Source organism: Malaclemys terrapin, chromosome 15 (genome assembly GCF_027887155.1).
Source record: "Malaclemys terrapin pileata isolate rMalTer1 chromosome 15, rMalTer1.hap1, whole genome shotgun sequence".
Taxonomy (NCBI): domain Eukaryota; kingdom Metazoa; phylum Chordata; order Testudines; family Emydidae; genus Malaclemys; species Malaclemys terrapin.
In genome coordinates this window covers 6,618,688-6,637,719 of record NC_071519.1, presented here as the reverse complement: position 1 = coordinate 6,637,719, position 19,032 = coordinate 6,618,688, and the positions used below count along the sequence as shown (strand labels likewise).

The 19,032-nt window shown below is 45.3% G+C and overlaps 2 protein-coding genes across 4 annotated transcripts in view; one reads left to right on the top strand and one right to left on the bottom strand.

Moving 5' to 3' along the window:
- LOC128823104 (zinc finger protein 891-like) overlaps window positions 1-323 on the bottom strand; it is a 37,249-nt gene extending 36,926 nt beyond the window's left edge. For all 3 annotated transcript variants that reach the window (XM_054005208.1, XM_054005207.1, XM_054005209.1), the window contains exon 1: window positions 36-323. In XM_054005208.1, the coding sequence (XP_053861183.1) occupies window positions 36-323 (288 nt within the window). The remainder of the gene's footprint in view (window positions 1-35) is intronic.
- On the top strand, window positions 269-18,846 carry LOC128823049 (zinc finger protein 135-like). Its single transcript, XM_054005092.1, has 5 exons — window positions 269-351; window positions 8,408-8,490; window positions 11,127-11,253; window positions 15,074-15,187; window positions 15,597-18,846. The coding sequence occupies exons 2-5, from the start codon at window positions 8,467-8,469 to the stop codon at window positions 16,676-16,678; spliced, it is 1,347 nt and encodes a 448-aa protein (XP_053861067.1). The 5' UTR covers window positions 269-351; window positions 8,408-8,466; the 3' UTR covers window positions 16,679-18,846.
- The last annotated feature ends 186 nt before the right edge of the window (window positions 18,847-19,032 follow it).

The following is a 19,032-nucleotide window of genomic DNA, read 5'->3' as shown; positions in this document are numbered from 1 at the left end:
GGCACTCGTATAGAGCATGCGCAATTTCAGCTTACCTGGGCTAGAGAGGGCGGAAGCACCCCCCGCGCCCCCGGTGCAGTCTGGGAGATGTAGTTCCTAAGTCTGCAGGGAGCGGAAGTGACGTTAGACAGGGAGGCGGAGGAGGACAGCTGCTGAAACCCTCCCTTACTTCTGCTGAAGAGGGCGGAAGCGATCTCCTGGGCAGGCTGGGAGATGTTGTTCCTGCCTCTCCGGGGAACGGAAGTGACGTTGAGTGGGAAGGACAAGCCGGGCTGTGAACGCGCGCGGGGCGCTGCGGCTCTGCCTGGCTCGTGCAGGGCCATTGCAGCCTCTCCCGGGGCTGGAGAAGAGGTTTGTGTCTCCCGGCTCTGGGCATGCGCGCAGATCGGGAGGGGGAGTCCCGCATGCGCAGAGGCAGCGCTCACCCGCTGCTGCTTCCTGGCGCTGCGGGGCCGGGCTGAGCAGGAAGGTCTCTGCTGGGGAGACCCATTAACCCCCCCGTGCCCGGCCCGCGCCCTGCTCCCGCTGGGCCGCCCCGGGCTCTGCCCGCCCCGCTGCGGAGCTGCAGCCTCCAGATACCGGAGCGAGCCCCGGGGATCTGCTCCCTGGGGGCAGCGCCCGCCGGGGGCTCGGAACTAGGGTTACCGTATTTTGAGTGTCCAAAAAGAGGACACTCCATGGGGCCCCGCCCACGCCCCAACTCCACCCCTTTCCCCAAAGTCCCCGCCCTAACTCCGCCCCCTCCCCTGCTTCCCATGAACATTTGATTCGCGGGAAGCCTGAAGCAGGTAAGGGGTGGGGGAGGACGTGCGGCCCAGTCTGGCCCTCCCAGCATCTCCAGCCAGGGTCGGCTCGGGCCCTGGGCCAGCCCCTGGCCCAGCACCGCCGGCCCAGCACCGCCAGCCCAGCGCCCCCGGCCCGGCCCCGGCCCAGCACCGCTGGCCCCGCATGTCCCGATTTTCCCGGACATGTCTGGCTTTTTGGGATTTCCCCCCGCACGGGGATTTGAGGCCCAAAAAGCCGGACATGTCCGGGAAAATCCGGACATATGGTAACCCTACTCGGAGCTGCTGTCCCAGCGGGAGCCCAACGCCCCTGGGCCCGGCCAGGCTCTGCCCTGGGGCCCCACGGGGGGTGGGGAACAACCCCCACTGGGGTCTCTGCGTGGGGTTGGGCGGGGGGGACACCTGGGAAAAGGGGCGGATGGAAAATGTCTGTGCAGTCCAGACATGGCCCGGGGAGGAGAAGAACAGGTGACCCCCGGGGAGAGAAGGGGGGGCTGAGATCCCCTCGGCTTTACCGCTGCCCCCTCCCGTGGGGACCCTCCCATCCTCTCCAGCCCTGCCCCCCTTCTCTCCTGCGTGTGCGGGTCTGGTCCATCTAGAGAGCAATTAATGAGGCTGTTCTACAGCTCCAGAGGACCCCGGGTCAATCCTTTCAAAATCCATGGTGACCCCCCCCCCTTTCTCAAATTCCTTAGACGGTCTCCACTTATTGTACCCCATTTTCTCCCCACTTCTCTAATGCGCAGTTCAAATCTCTTCTGATTGGGGTGTTTTCCCCTCCTCCCAAAGGTGATCAGGTTTCTCTGGCACTTTTGTAACACCATGTTTTATTTATTTATAGTGCTGAAGGCTGGCAGGAACTGTTAGCAATAGGCTGAGAATGGCCATGTGGAGTTGGGGGAGGGGATGGCAGACAGTGTAGAGGTGGGATGTTGGAGGTGTATCTGGGATTTTGTTTTGTAGGAGTCCATGTCTTTGCTCCCTGTGACCGTTTTGCATTCTGTATCAAAGCAGCATGTCAGTGGAGCAGACACACACACCATAGCTCCATCTGGAACACGCAGCATTCACTGCCAGACGGGATGGGCGATTTTTCAGGGGCCCAGCTTGATATGCCTGGCTGGGGTGGATTCACTTGGATGGGGGTCTGGGGCTCTGATAGTTTGGGATGTTACTTTTTTTTGCAGTCAGTTCTTTCCCTCTATTGTTTTACCCCCACCTGTGCCCGATGTCACTCTCTTCTTAACTTGACTTTGGTTATTTCACTTCCAGCTTTTAAATGGGATTTAAGAATTGCAAAGCTGAATGAAAAATGAAACAGAGAACCATTTGAATTTTGGCACATAGCTGGTAGAACTATACCTAGTGAAGTTATGCTGTAATTACCTGGTTACCTATAGCATTTTCTGGTGGGGCGGATAAAGCAATGTCAAAGAGCCAAAAGCACTTTTTAGGGCGAAAGGGCTCGTCAGGTGTTTGCTCTCTAGGGAGCATGTCACCGGCCAGCGCTTACAGTGTTTCAGGAGTGTTACGCTGGATTGTATTTATTAATCTCAAAATAAAAGGTTAAGATTGCTGGTTCACAATATCCAATGAGATCTTGCAAACAATTATACAAATAGACCCTAATGCTATTAAAACAACATGGTATTAATACTGATTCAAAACTGAAATTAAAATTATGAGATAAACGCATGAGAAAGGAACTGACACCTAATTTCCATTTCTTAATTCCTGAACTTTTGACACTCGCTCACACCATCTTTTTTTTAAAAGCAATGCACAGCACACAGTCAAGTTAATGAATGAAAGGAGACCAAATATTGACTGCTTTGTGTTGAATTTGCATCTGATTAAGCACCTAATTAAAACTGTACCAATGTAAGTGGAAATGCCTCAACATAGCTTAGCTCCAATGTGTTTAAATGTGAATGAAAAGTTTCTAAATTAAATACATGGCAGGATGGTAAACGGGAAAATACACAGAAGTGCCTCTACCCAGTCCTGTTCACTTCTTGTCCCAACCCCGCATGAGTTCTGGCCTCTTGGTCAACTCCGCTCCCAGTCCCACATCAGCTGTGCCCTCTCCCAGCCTAACCTGTTTCTACTGCAGTTCTTCATCCCCGTCATCCAGGCAGGGGGTTGGCGCTGCAACACCCATGGTACCTGCATTAATTACTGTCCCACATACTGGGGCTATTTAGATTTCAGGGAAAGATTTATCAGAGTCACTCACTCTGGGAGGTAGGAAAGAGGAGAGGCTGAGAGGGAGTTGGCTCCACACACTCTGTAGGGCCATATTCAACCCTGCTAGCCTCCATGTTACCTCATTCTCCACCCTCCCCCATGTGTCTCTGCTCATGTGTCAGAGTGTCACCTTCTGATCATAATGCCACTGGCCTCAGCAGAACTCCCAAACAGGAGCTACATCACAATGGAGTTACGGTACTGAGAGTAAAATACATCACAGGGAGGGTGTAATTATCCTCAAAGTAAGTATTGCAGTCTAGGAAGTGAAAGAATTAAAGTACTTCATTACTTAAAAGTACGCTTGAAAGGATTGGGTTTTTATTAATAAATTGCAGTAATTATCCTCACACCTCTTGTCAACTGTCTGAAATGGGCCATCTTGATTATCACTACAAAATTTTTTTTTTCCTGCTGATAATAACTCATCTTAATTAATTAACCTCTTAAAGTTGGAATGGCAACTTCCACCTTTTCTTTTTCTGTATGTATATATGTATCTTCTTACTATATGTTCCATTCTATGCATCTGATGAAGTGGGCTGTAGCCCACAAAAGCTTATGCTCAAATAAATTTGTTAGTCTCTAAGGTGCCACAAGTACTTACCGTACACCCACAGATGAAAAAATATGTATATAAGTATAATACAGAAATGCTTCTGGAGAAAGTCGAGTTTGATTTAAGGATATTTACACTATATTTTGCAGGTGACATTGACAATTTGTGTTTGAACAGTTATATGATTTGGCTTTTCGAATCTCAACATTTGCTGTAATTAAATAATTGTTGTCTGACGATCCCCATAACTTCCCACAGCTCTGAACATTGAAATTCTAAACATTAAAAAAGGGCTTTAAAATAACTATCGATATCATCAATTGAAATTTAAAAAAAGAAATAGACAAAATTATTTTTGCCAAACCACTTAACAGCAATCGCAATACACTAGGGGATGGAAATTCACAGCTAAGGCACCAATCTTAATTCTTCCATGTAGGTCCCATGGCAGATGGCTCTGGTGGCATAAAGTGGGTCCATTACTGCAGGGGAAGGTTGGGATAGTGTCTGAGATCGGGGTGAGGATTGGGGGTGGGTGTCCATGCCCACGAATGGAATTCACCTCCCCACCCCACTGCAGAGCCCAGCAACTAGGGATTTATCCAGTGAAGTGGGTGACTTTGAGCCAGACACTGAAAGATCCTTCTTCAGACTTGCATCTGAAGAAGTGAGGTTCTAACCCACGAAAGCTTATGCTCCCAGTACTTCTGTTAGTCTCAAAGGTGCCACAGGACCCTCTGTTGCTTTTTGAAAGATCCTTGTGCCTTCGGTTCCACACTGGCCACAGGAGTTTACTAGTACTCCCTCCCCAGGCTCCCGGGGGCAGCCAGGGATAATTAGTGGGTTATGGGAATTAGAAGATGAAAATACATTAAGAATGATGATATGTGTGTTTATTATTTATTCTTGTCCATACCCTGCACCCCTCTCTTAGCACATTAATCCTCAGTCATTATGAGTCTTGACCAGTTATGAGCTTTTGGTAGACACCTCACAGGATCATCCTCCAAGAGATGTTTGGTGTGATGGGTTTGTCAGGTCTCAGGTGAGAGCTGCTGGCCTGTAGCTGAGTAGTGAGCACACCCAGCACATTGGAAAGTTGGTGCCTGTAGCTCCAGCCCCGGAGTTGGTACCGATACAAGGAGCCACATATTAAATTCTAAAAAGCCACATGTTGGCCACCCCGATCTAGACCATGCCTGAGAGGTGTTGGTCCAGCCTTCTCTTAAAAATCCCCAATGATGGAGATTCCACAATCTCCCTAAGCAATTTATTCCACTGCTTAATCATAGAATATCAGGGTTGGAAGGGACCTCAAGAGGTCATCTAGTCCAACCCCCTGCTCAAAGCAGGACCAATTCCCAACTAAATCATCCCAGCCAGGGCTTTGTCAAGCCGGGCCTTAAAAATCTCCAAGGAAGGAGACTCCACCATCTCCCTAGGTAATGCATTCCAGTGCTTCACCACCCTCCTAGTGAAATAGTGTTTCCTAATATCCAACCTAGACCTCCCCCACTGCAACTTGAGACCATTGCTCCTTGTTCTGTCATCTGCCACCACTGAGAACAGCCGAGCTCCATCCTCTTTGGAACCCCCCTTCAGGTAGTTGAAGACTGCTATTAAATCTCCCCTCATTCTTCTCTTCTCTTCTGGAGACTAAACAATCCCAGTTCCCTCAGCCTCTCCTCATAAGTCATGTGCTCCAGACTCCTAATCATTTTTGTTGCCCTCTGCTGGACTCTTTCTAATTTTTCCACATCCTTCTTCTAGTGTGGGGCCCAAAACTGGACACAGTCTTCTAGATGAGGCTTCACCAATGTCGAATAAAGGGGAACGATCACGTTCCTCAATCTGCTGGCAGTGCCCCTACTTATACAACCCAAAATGCCGTTAGCCTTCTTGGCAACAAGAGCACACTGTTGACTCATATCCAGCTTGTCCACTGTCACCCCTAGGTCCTTTTCTGCAGAACTGCTACCTAGCCATTTGGTCCCTAGTCTGTAGCAGTGCATGGGATTCTTCCGTCCTAAGTGCAGGACTCTGCACTTGTCCTTGTTGAACCTCATCAGGGTTTTTTTTTGGCCCAATCCTCTAATTTGTCTAGGTCCCTCTGTATTCAATCCCTACCCTCTAGTGTATCTACCACGCCTCCTAGTTTAGTGTCATCTGCAAACTTGCTGAAAGTGCAGTCCACACCATCCTCCAGATCATTAATAAAGATATTAAACAAAACCGGCCCCAGGACTGACCCTTGGGGCACTGCACTTGAAACCGGCTGCCAACTAGACATGGAGCCATTGATCACTACCCGTTGAGCCCGACGATCTACCCAGCTTTCTATCCACCTTACAGTCCATTCATCCAGCCCATACTTCTTTAACTTGACGGCAAGAATACTGTGGGAGACCATATCAAAAGCTTTGCTAAAGTCAAGGAATAACACATCCACTGCTTTCCTCTCATCCACACAGCCAGTTATCTCATCATAGAAGGCAATTAGGTTAGTCAGGCATGACTTCCCCTTGGTGAATCCATGCTGACTGTTCCTGATCACTTTTCTCTCCTCTAAGTGTTTCACAATTGATTCCTTGAGGACCTGCTCCATGATTTTTCCAGGGACTGAGGTGAGGCCGACTGGCCTGTAGTTCCCCGGATCCTCCTTCTTCCCTTTTTTAAAGATGAGCACTACATTAGCCTTTTTCCAGTCATCCGGGACCTCCCCCGATCGTCATGAGTTTTCAAAAATAATGGGTAATGGCTCTGCAATCTCACCCGCCAACTCCTTTAGCACCCTCGGATGCAGCGCATCCGGCCCCATGGACTTGTGCACGTCCAGTTTTTCTAAATAGTCCCGAACCACTTCTTTCTCCACAGAGGGCTGGTCACCTTCTCCCCATATTGTGCTGCCCAGTGCAGCAGTCTGGGAGCTGACCTTGTTCGTTAAGACAGAGGCAAAAAAATCATTGAGTACATTAGCTTTTTCCACATCCTCGGTCACTAGGTTGCCTCCCTCATTCAGTAAGGGGCCCACACTTTCCTTGACTTTCTTCTTGTTGCTAACATTCCTGAAGAAACCCTTCTTGTTACTCTTAACATCTCTTGCTAGCTGCAACTCCAAGTGTGATTTGGCCTTCCTGATTTCACTCCTGCATGCCTGAGCAATATTTTTATACTCCTCCCTGGTCATTTGTCCAATCTTCCACTTCTTGTAAGCTTCTTTTTTGCGTTTAAGATCAGCAAGGATTTCACTGTTTAGCCAAGCTGGTCACCTGCCATATTTACTATTCTTTCTACACATCGGGATGGTTTGTTCCTGCAACTGCAATAAGGATTCTTTAAAATACAGCCAGCTCTCCTGGACCCCTTTGCCCTTCATGTTATTCTCCCAGGGGATCCTGCCCATCTGTTCCCTGAGGGAGTCAAAGTCTGCTTTTCTGAAGTCCACGGTCCGTATTCTGCTGCTCTCCTTTCTTCCTTGTGTCAGCATCCTGAACTCGACCATCTCATGGTCACTGCCTCCCAGGTTCCCATCCACTTTTGCTTCCCCTACTAATTCTTCCCTGTTTGTGAGCAGCAGGTCAAGAAAAGCTCTGCCCCTAGTTGGTTCCTCCAGCACTTGCACCAGGAAATTGTCCCCTACACTATCCAAAAACTTCCTGGATTGTCTGTGTCGCTGTATTGCTCTCCCAGCAGATATCAGGGTGATTAAAGTCTCCAATGAGAACCAGGGCCTGCGATCTAGCAACTTCTGCTAGTTTCCAGAAGAAAGCCTCGTCCACCTCATCCCCCTAGTCTGGTGGTCTATAGCAGACTCCAACCACGACATCACCCTTGTTGCTCACACTTCTCAACTTTATCCAGAGACTCTCAGGTTTTTCTGCAGTTTCATACCGGAGCTCTGAGCAGTCATACTCCTCTCTTACAACTCCTCTCTTAACCACTCTGAAAGTTAGGAAGTTTTTCTAATGTCCAACCTAAATCTTCCGTCCTGCAATTTAAGCCCATTGCTTCTTGTACTATCCTCAGAGGTTAAGAAGAACAATGTTTCTCCCTCCTCCTTGAAACGAACTTTTATGTACTTGAAAACTGATCATATCTTCTCCGGACTAAACAAACACAATTTTTTCAGTCTTCCCTCATAGGTCATGTTTTCTAGACCTTTAATCATTTTTGTTGCTGTTCTCTGGACTTTCTCCAATTTGTCCACATCTTTCCTTAAATGTGGGGCCCAGAACTGGACACACTACTCCAGCTGAGGCCTAATCAGTGCGGAGTAGAGCGGAAGAATTACTTCTCATGTCTTGCTTACAATACTGCTGCTAATACATCTCAGAATTATACTTGCTTTTTTTTAACAATGTAACACTGTTGACTCATATTTAGCTTGTGATCCACTGTGACTCCCAGATCCATTTCTGCAGTACTCCTTCCTAGGCAATCATTTCCCATTTTCTATGTGTGCAACTGATTGTTCCTTCCCAAGTGGAGTACTTTGAATTTGTCCCTATTAAATTTCATCCTCTATACTTCAGACCATTTCTCCAGTTTGTCCAGATCATTTTGAATTTTAATTCTATCCTTCAAAGCACTTGCAACCCATCCCAGCTTGGTATCGTCCGCAAACTTTTTAAGTGTAACGAGAGTCTCTGCTACTGGCAGGGGCTAGGCCTGTACTTGAATAAGGTCACTCTGTGCTTCACAGTCTGGCAGAACCTAGAATGTCCATTACCAGGGAAAAATCCTGGAGGGAATCGACATGTGGAAAGGACAGAAACCCTGTCTGAATTCTCTCACATTGCCCTTCTCTCCTTGGCAGGCTACAGAATAACGTCCACGTTTCACTCCAAATTATCCCCTCCTCCCAGCAGGAAGGAAATGGCTGCAATGGAGCTGGCTCAGGTAAGGGATTCTCAGGGAGCTGGTGGTGGGTTCTGCTTGGAGGGAGAGGAGCAGGAAAGGCATAGGAGGGTGGGAGCTGCTACAGGCGGTGGGAGGCAGGAACTATCTCGGGTTTGGAATGGGAGGGGACAGGATGTGACAAAACTGCTGAGACTTGTATAATCGTGGGTGTGAGGGGTTGTCACCCTGGGGTGCAGTCTAGGGGGCTTCTGGGAACCACTGTGCCCTCTAACCCTGAAGCTGGGCTGGTCCTTCTCACACTGCTTTGCTGGAGATTCAGCCAGCCTCTCCAGGTCCTGTTATCACCCACACGACAGTAGGTGGTGCCATATACCCAACTAAGCTACCTGAGTGCTTTACCTAAGCCACTCAAGGACAGATAGAAGACAAAAGCCAATTTCCCAGCAATAAGTGATAGCAAACAGATCAAAGCAGATTACTTAGCAAATAACCAAAAACTCAAACTAAGCCTAACATACTAGATGGATAGAATTTGAATTAGCAATTTCTCACCCTGACTGATGACACAAGCAGTCCACTAAGTTTCCATACACAAGCTAGAAATCCCTTTACCCTGGGACCAACACTTTCCCCTAGTTCAGTCTTTGTTTCTGAGGTGTTTCCAGGAGTTTTCTTGTGTGCGGAATGAGGCCAAGAGATGATGTCACACCCCACCTTATGTAGCTTTTCCATATGGCGGAACCCCCTTTTTCCAAACTGAGTTTGCAGTCCAGTTTGTGGAAAAATACAGGTACCAAAATGGAGTTTAGTGTCATGTGGTCTGGTCACATGTCCTAGCATGCCCTGCTGAGTCATAGTAGCCGTGACTCATAGGCTGGCTGAAACATTCACAGGAAGGCTAAGCTCTTCCACGGTCCATTGTCTTTGTTGATGAGCCATCAGCACTGTCTGGCTTCTTTGTTGTACCTGAAAGGCTCATTGTGGGTGTTACCCAGAGTAAGCACATTTTAAATACAGATACACAGTCAATATCCATAACTTCAGATACGAACATGATACATGCACATAAATAGAACAATCATATTCAGCAAATCATAACTTTTCCAATGACACTGAACATGACGCATCTTGCACAAAATGCATCATGATTATGACCTAATCCTATTATAATCATACCACTATGCTGAATATGGGGTGTAGTATCAGGGCCTAATTTCAAGGCACAGGAGTTGGGAATGGAACTTCTCTTCTTTGTGGAACAGGAAATAACCCTCCAGCCAGGGCTGGGAAAACTTCTCAGACACCCAGTGCTGGAGCCTGAATCTGACACTTGATTAGTTACCACCACCCCCAATCTTTCTGACAACTGCAAACTTGATCAGTGATGATTTTATATTCTCTTTTAGGTCATTGATAAGAATGTTAAATAGCACAGGGCCAAGATCCAATCCTTGCGGAACCCGCTAGAAATAAATCCACTCGACCATGGTTCCCCATTTACAATCCTAGTTTTTAATCTATTTAATGTATGCCGTGTTTATTTTGTATCATTCTAGTTTTTTAGTCAAAATATTGTGCTGAACCAAGTCATATGCGTTATAGAAGTCTAGGTATATTACATCAATACTATTAGCTGCAACCAAACTTTTGATCTTATCCAATAAGGATATCCAGTTAGTTGGATAGGATCTATTTTCTCTAAACTTTTGTTAATTGGTACTAATTATATTACCCTCCTTTAATTCTTTATTAATGAAATCCAGTATTGGCTGCTCCATTATCTTGTCCAGTATCGATATCAGACTGACACGCTAGTAATTAGCTGGGTCATCTCTTTTACACTTTTTAAATATTGGCACAGCATTAGCTTTATTCCAGTCTTCTGGAATTTCCCCAGTGTTCCAAGTCGTAATTAAGATCAACATTAATAGTCCACCATGCTTCTCCATCAGGTCTTTTAAAACTCTTGGATACAAGTTATCGACCTGCTGATTTAAACACGTCTAGCTTTCATAGCTGCTGTTTAACGTCCTTCTGAGTTCTTTTTGGAATGGAAAGAGTGTCATCTTCAACATCTTATGATATAAGTACATCATCCGTTTTTCTCCAAATCCAGGAGAAAAATATTTATTGAACACTTTTACCTTTTCTGCATTATTTTTGATAATTCTGCCATTTCCGTCTAGTAATTTACCACTACCATTGTTAGGATTAATTTTGTACTTAATATACTTTTAAAAGCTTCCTTCTTATTTTCATTGATTGGTGGTTGATTTCTGATAGCTTCTCTTACCAATTTTCTGCAATTCTGACCTTCTCACTTATATTCTTTATTATTGACTTCTCCTTTCTTCCATATATTTTATTTGGAGAGTGTTGGGATTCCAACCAGGGAGCCACCAGCAGGGTCCAGAGACAGCCCCATCCCCTATATCAAGCTCTGGCTAGTAGGTATGTGATAAATGTGAAGATCCTGCCTCCGTCTATAAGCTGGGAGACACAAAGGTTCTCTCTTTCTCCCCTCTGATGCCTCCTGGCTGCTCTAAGGAAGGTGGAGTGGGACTCTGTTAACATGTGCCTCCCTGAGCTTCCATTTACCTGGTGCTGCTGTTCTGTGAATAGTGGGGCTGTGAGTGGAGCAGCAGGTACTGAGTGTTGGACTCTCACTCTTTCAGGGGCCGGTGACTTTTGACGAAGTGGTTGTGTATTTCACCAGGGAAGAGGGGGCTCTGCTGGACCCCACTCAGAGAGCCCTCTACAAGGATGTCATGCAGGAGAACTATGAGACGGTGGTCTTTCTGGGTAAGGAGTCATGTCCCCTCGGTTATTAGAAGCTTTCTCTAAAGACTCTGAGTAGTAATGACTTTATACCTTTATTTATCATACAAGTTTCTCCCACCCGCTAGTATAATTTTTGGACATATGCTTTTCTGGTGCCGTCAGTCATTTTAAAATTGCATTTAATGTATCCTTATTGGCTACATTAATAACTACATTAATAACTGTAGCTTTCATGCCTTTTGCTCATTTTAAGAGGAAAATATGCCGTCTGTAGAATTCTAAATTGAGTTAATAGCTGTATGACTCATGCATGGCTTGTGTGACAGTCAGATGAGCCCTTCTTTTGATAGGAGGGCGTATAATGTTGCCATTCAGGACCCCACGGATGAAGGGATAAGAGAGCCGTGGGAGGGGAGGAGAAGCAGGGGCATAGATAATTCTGGTGTGTCAGGACATGGGGAGGGTGTGTCCAGGATTAGAACTAAGAACCATCAGGGAGGGATGAGGTAGTGAGAGACGAGGAGAGAATACAAGAAGCTGCCAAGGTACCGGGAGGTGGTGATGGCTGAGAGTAATGGGTAGAAGGGGAGGGGAGTGTGGAGGAAGGACACCCAGAAAGTGGGCTGGGTGGATCAGTGGGAGGGAGAGGAGGTTTGGGGATCTAGAGCTGTGGGGGATCCCAGACCTTTAACCCCGAATCCCTACCGAAGCCTTGTTGCTTTAGAGCCTACACTCCAGTTTTATTTCTGTTCAGTTTCACTTCATTATACATTTTCCCCCAAATATTATTATTTTAACTCTTGACCTCCCTCTCCCACTCATTACCCCCCTCCCCATATAACCTCCCCATCTCTATGCACAGCGACCCTGGCCACCAATCCTGAGTCCTTGCTGCATTCCTCTCTCCCATAGCAGGGCCCCTACCCAGGCACAAATGGCCACTTTGTTGATGATGTCACAGTGTGGTAGTGTAGCCTGTACAATTTTTACCCCTATAAAATTACATATTCCGAAGCCCTTCACACCGGTTGGGCTTATCTCTATACCCCAATACAGTCTGTTCCCCAGTGTTCCTTTCCCAACTCTGATGCCGCAGAGCCTTCCCGTTTCCCATTCTCTCCCCCCCCCCTTAACAAACATTCAACATTGGTGCGACCTCATCTGGAGTATTGTGTCCAGTTTTGGGCCCCACACTACGATAAGATTATGGAAAAATTGGAAAGCGTCCAGCGGAGGGCAACAAAAATTACTAGGGAACTGGAACACATGACTTATGAGGAGAGGTTGAGGGAACTGGGATTATTTAGTCTGCAGAAGAGAACAATGAGGCGGGATTTGATAGCTGTTTTTAACTACCTGAAGGGGGTTTCCAAAGAGAGGGGATGGATCTAGACTGTTCTCAGTGGTAACAGATGACAGAAGAAGGAGTAATGGACTCAAGTTGCAGTGGGGGAGGTTTAGGTTGGATATTAGGAAAAACTTTTTCACTAGGAGGGTGGTGAAGCACTGGAATGGGTTACCTTGGGAGGTGGTGGAATCTCCTTCCTTAGAAGTTTTTAAGGTCAGGCTTTACAAAGCCCTGGCTGGAATGATTTAGTTGGGAATTGGTACTGCTTCGAACGGGGGTTGGAGTAGATGACCTCTTCAGGTCCCTTCCAACCCTGATTTTCTATGATTCATAGAATCTGATATTCTATGATTCCAATTTCTCTTTCCTCTCCTGTTTGGCTCCATTTATATAGTAATATTCTCAGCTATACCTTAGCCAATCATTGTGCTGAAATTTAACTAACCAATTCTAACATATTGTAACATAATTCTCTAACCAATTATATCCCACTATCCTATTAACTTACACCTAGCAAAATTAATTATACAACAGACAAAAACAATTAGAGAACCAGACTGATTAACAATGTAGAAGTGATGGCCGTAAAGATAAAACAATACAGAAATGAGTGTTTCATAACCACAACCATTGATAAGTGATTTTTTGCCAGACAGTGTAGCCTGATTTGGGGTGTGTTAGTAATGTTTATTTAATTTATCCACTTAATATATTTTATTTAATTAATTTTAATTAATTGATAATTATTATGGATATTAATTAGTATGGCTTTAGGCTCGCCAATTTGTTTGATCAGAAGATAAATGTTCGTCCTGAATCAGACTTCACAGATGTTATAAAAAGACTTTCGGGGGTATGACAGGAAGCTCACACTGAGACAGATATAGTCATAAAGACCTTTTCTTAAAATCAATGAAATAGTAAGCAGATGGTAAAAAAGAATTATAGAGTTGCAATTGTACTATTGGTATTCAAGAGATCCATATGATAATACAATATTATGTGCTGCAAACTTTGGTTGATACTCACACTCTATTTTAATAACCTGGTGTCGGAAGATACAGGACCCCACCTCTGGCGGTTCCGGCTTCACACCTCTAGCTGAGGAAACTAATGCAAAGAGCTGTTAAAGCTGTTTACTCTCTAACTTAACTTAATAAACCTTAAACTGAAACAAAGCGTAGGGAAACCAAGCTTAGCCTAGTCCCCTTAAAACTTAAAATTTGAAAAGAAACTAAGTACGGCCTATTAATAGTTAATAGCCGTCGTAGATCGGTAGTATTGATACATTGTTGAAGATGGAGACAATGAAGAGTAGATTGCCTCTAAAATGGCAAGATGAATCACCTTTTTATAGGGCATTGGTCAGAAATCCTTCCTCTTATGCCCAAATTTCATCCTTCCCCCACAGAAATGTTAGGGTACACTTACCCCATAGGCTAGTATGTATGTGCGTATGGATGACAGGTATGTACGCACTTGTGGTGTACTTGTTACGTCTGTGGGTACAACTTTGAAAAATCCCCTTTGCCATCCTGCATTGTCTATTGAGTTAGGTAAAGGTCTCTAGACATCTGCGTGGGTGTTTTATCTATTTGGGTCATCTTTACCTTTTTGGGTAAAGGGTACCAATATAGATATTCTAACTTTGCCTTAGCTTAAGATACAGGGTTTTAGCCTGTAGGTCTCTTGCATTACAGCCAAACTTATTTTTAATATAAATCTATAAACCTATTACATCAAATACTCAAATTTATAAGAAAAGATATATCTATGCAAACAAGCAGATTAAACCTTAGGACTACAACAGGATGCTATCAAACTAAGTTTTCTTTAACCATCTTAAGATCTGTTTCTTTATCTGGTGGTGATGGGCACTATCCGGACAGGATTCTCTTCCCATCAGCCCAATAGCACCTTATTTCAGTGTGACTGGTTTGGGATGTGAGGATGTGACCCTACGTTTCCCAGCTTATGGCTGCCCCTGCTGCTTAGCCAAAGGCCTTAGCCTGAGAACAAGGCCTCAGACTCTCCTAGTGAGACAAGGCCCAGACACAGGCAGACTGTGATTTTGATTCTAAGCTAGTTACAGGGGTATAAAGACAAAGTGATAAAAATACACCTAAGTTCTTAAAGTATAGGCTTTATAGACAGGCCTGAATATCTCTATTCTAACAGTGGGTTCTACCCCTTCCCCCATTCTGTCTCTGTCTTGTCTATTTAGATTGTAAATTCTTCAGGGCATTGGCCATCTACTATTCTGTGTTTGTACGGTGCTAACACAATGGGGACCCACTGTTAGTTGGTCCTTAGGCACTAAGGTAATGCATATGATTTATAATAATAATAACTCTCCTGCCACTTTGAGCCAAGGAAGCTGGCCTTGGAATGTTACTGCTTAAAAATGATCTGGGGTTAAAACCATGGAATATTCCTTCTGACAAGTATCCCACAAATTCCACTGACTTCCCCTGTTTTCTTTGCCTGGAGTAGGGTTTCCAGTTTCCAAACCTGATGTGATCTTGCAACTGGAACGAGGGGAAGAGCCATGGGTCCCGGACCTCCAGGGCTCTGAGAAAGAAGTGTGCCCGAGAGCTGCCTTCACAGGTGAGGAATTGGTTAAACCAACTCAAAAACTGTTTGGGAACGCAGGAAACATTTGGGAAGCCCTATTAAGACCCTATGAGCTCTCCAAGTTCAGGATTGTTCCCTGCAGATGTGGAATCATGATGGTAGATGCCACTCATGACTTCCCTCCTATTCTGAATGATAACTGGCAGGAGGTCCCTCCCCGATCTCGCTTTCCCCTGAGTGTTCTGGTGAGATGTGGACCAAAACTGATCCCTCCCTCTCTCCTCTGGGGAAGGGTTTGCGGAAAAGCAGCTCCTGATAGGTTTGATCTCTCCCACACATATTTTGGTTTGTTCATCCCTTTTTCCATTCCTCTCTCTGAGATTTCTTTTCTTTCTGGCGCAGGGAGTGACCTATGTCTGGATTCTCTCTGTCTCCCATTCAGGTGATGGGATGGTGAGTGAGAATGAGGAGCAGAAACCCCAGCAGGAAGATGCTGAGCAAGTAGAACCACATGGGACGTTATCAGGAAGATCCAAAGGGAATGTTTCCGGGTGTTGTGCACTCCCAGAAAAAGCAAAAGCCTGTGAGACTCAGCAGAGGCAAGTGGAAAACTTTAGTAGCCACTCAGACCTTATAACATGCGATAGAATCAACTTGGAAGGGAGACGCTTCACATGCCATGAGTGCGGGAAAAGTTTCAGTAGGAGCTCTGCCCTTATCAGACATCAGAGAATCCACACTGGAGAGAAGCCCTACACGTGCTCTGAGTGCGGGAAAAGCTTCGGTGATCATTCAGCCCTCATCTTACATCAGAGAATGCACACAGGAGAGAAGCCCTACACTTGCTTTGAGTGCAGGAAAAGCTTCATTGATAGTTCAAGCCTCATCTCACATCAGCGAATCCACACAGGAGAGACACCCTACACATGCTCTGAGTGCGGGAAAAGCTTTAATCACAGCTCTACCCTGAGCAAACATAGGAGAAGCCACATGGGTGAGAAACCTTATGGATGCTCTGAGTGTGGGAAAAGCTTCGGTCAGCACTCAACCCTTATCACACATCAGAGAATCCACACAGGAGAGAAGCCGTACATGTGTTCTGAGTGCGGGAAAAGCTTTGGTCAGCACTCAACCCTTATCACACATCAGAGAATCCACACAGGAGAGAAGCCGTACATGTGCTCTGAGTGCGGGAAAAGCTTCGGTCAGTACTCAAGCCTTACCACACATCAGAGAATCCACACAGGAGAGAAGCCGTACACGTGCTCTGAGTGCAGGCAAAGCTTTGGGCAGCACTCAACTCTTATCAAGCATCAGAGAATCCACACAGGAGAGAAGCCCTACACGTGCTCTGAGTGTGGGAAAAGCTTTAGTCGGCACTCAGCCCTTACCACACATCAGAGAACCCACACAGGAGAGAAGCCGTACTTGTGCTCTGAGTGCGGGAAAAGCTTCATTGATAGTTCAAGCCTCATCTCACATCAGCGAATCCACACAGGAGAGACGCCCTACACATGCTCTTAGTGCGGGAAAAACTTCAATGATCGCTCAAACCTTATCACACATGAGAGAATCCACACAGGAGAGACACCCTACACATGCTCTTAGTGCGAGTAAAGCTTCAATCAGAGCTCAAACCTTATCATGCATCAGAGAATCCACACAGGAGAGAAGCCTTACACATGCTCTGAGTGTGGGAAAAGCTTCAATCGGAGCTCTGACCTGATTATACATCGGAGAATCCACACGAGTGAGAAACCTTATGATTGCTCTGAGTGTGGGAAAAGCTTCAAAAAGAGCTCACACCTGATTAGACATGAGAAAATCCACATGAGAGAAATGTAACACATGCCTTGATTAGGGCTGGGCAAAGATTTTTTTTTTTTTTTTAATCACATTTGCTAATTCCCACATAGTGATTTTTGCACCATCTTCACTGTGGTCTCTCAGGTCCACCAGATGAGTTGCCTGCTTCTGCCTTTTGCATCTCACCTTCTTTGGGGTCAGTCCTGTGATCTTTTCTATCACCTCCTTTCCTTTTGAGTCATAGGAGTCTGTGTCCCTCCAGCCAGGAATGTTCATCAGCTCCAGGTGGGAGAGAGAGGTTTGATTCCCAACAAGATACACTGAGGCAAAAACTACCTGTGCTTTACATCCACTAGGACTGTACATGGCATTGGCTGCTCAAGTTAGTGATCTTGGTGTAAAAAAACCATTATAGTTGTAGTGCAGATGCAGCCCACGTGCAGTGGTTGGCATTAGCTTTCCCCTTGACCTGATCTAAACTTCATCACTTTTCCTTGTCTAAACTGTGATTAATGTGCATAAGTGTTGTCAAGTAGCGTCAGGCTAAGCACCGTTAGGCCTCAACCTTCTGGAAGTTGTAAGAAGTGAATACAGTTGAATCCTGCAAGCATAAGCAAAATCTAGCTAGGAAGTTTTATAGACTAAAAAGGAAACTCTGTAAAGATAGATACAGACTTGTGGTTACTATGCTCTGCAACCAAATACCTCTTTAAGCTAACTCAAGGATTTTTGATTCTAGCAAATTGACCACAATTAGCTGCATAGAGAAGAGATGAGCTAAGCACAGGTGCACAGTTCATAAGTTCAAAACAACCTCAAATACCACACTGAAACATTTGGCTACCTTCATTGGTTGACCTGTTTTAAAACACAGCCAGCAAATACTGTATAAAAAGGGTTAAAAGACGCAAGTGTGTGTGTGTGTTGAACTGAAAGAGAGATCACTCTTTGTCAGGATCACATACACCCCCTGAAACAAAGGGACTTGCGCTTCACCGGCTATCTGTGCCTGACCAGTGCAGGAAACGGTCAACTGAAGGTAATGTATCTTTGGAAGAACGCAAGGCAAGGTTTTGGAGCAGAAAGGTCTGGTTGTGCTCGAGCTAGTTAATCTTAAGTCTGTATTAATATAATTATATTAGTAAGTTGTTTAAAAATAGTACACCGCTACCTCGATATAATGCCACCCGATATAACACGAATTCGGATATAATGCAGTAAAGCAGTGCTCCGGGGGGTGGGGGGGGGGCAGGGCTGTGCACTCCGGTGGATCAAAGCAAGTTCAATATAACACGGTTTCACCTATAACACGGTAAGATTTTTTGGCTCCCGAGGACAGCGTTATATCGAGGTTGAAGTGTATTAGTCAATAGTTAATCAATATATAATAACTGTATATGTCTGGTGCCTTGCTGAAAGTGGGTACAGTGCTGGTGAAGCTAGTAGTTTATAAACCATAATAGCTTTACAACTCGCTGTGCCTGTCTTCAGTATAAGTTACCATCAAGTTTATCATAAAAGTCAATAAAAGTTTATAAATTGTTATATAAGGTTATAGGTAGGTTAAGGTTAGTAAAATATAGTTAATCAATGTATTAGTATTGCATATAGAATTGTATTTAAGGGTGGTTACAGTACATGTGAAGTTGCTAGGCAATCAGTAATAGTAGCGTTGCATGTGCTTGTAACTATTTTCAATATTATTTACCTTTTATATGTGCACTTAAAGGAATAGGTAGTTAATGCATATTACTTGTACTTGTCTCCAGTATAACTTGCCATTTGTATTAATCCTCACTCAGTGCTGGTCTTTAATTCTGTTTTTCTTATTCTGTCTGTGTTGCCTTTATAGTCGTAAGTCATTAAAAACCTTTCTTGAGGAATAATTAGTTGTTTAGTTTCTCTTTTGCGGACATTACTCAACCTCATTACATCTGTGTTGGGTGGTGGGAAGTAGCGATCACCCAGAGCCCCATTAGGGCCCTGACGTGAGCCCCCCTAGGGCTCTGACATGTGCCTCCTCCTTCCATTAATCTCCACAACCACATTCTAGACATGGTGACCTTCCTGGG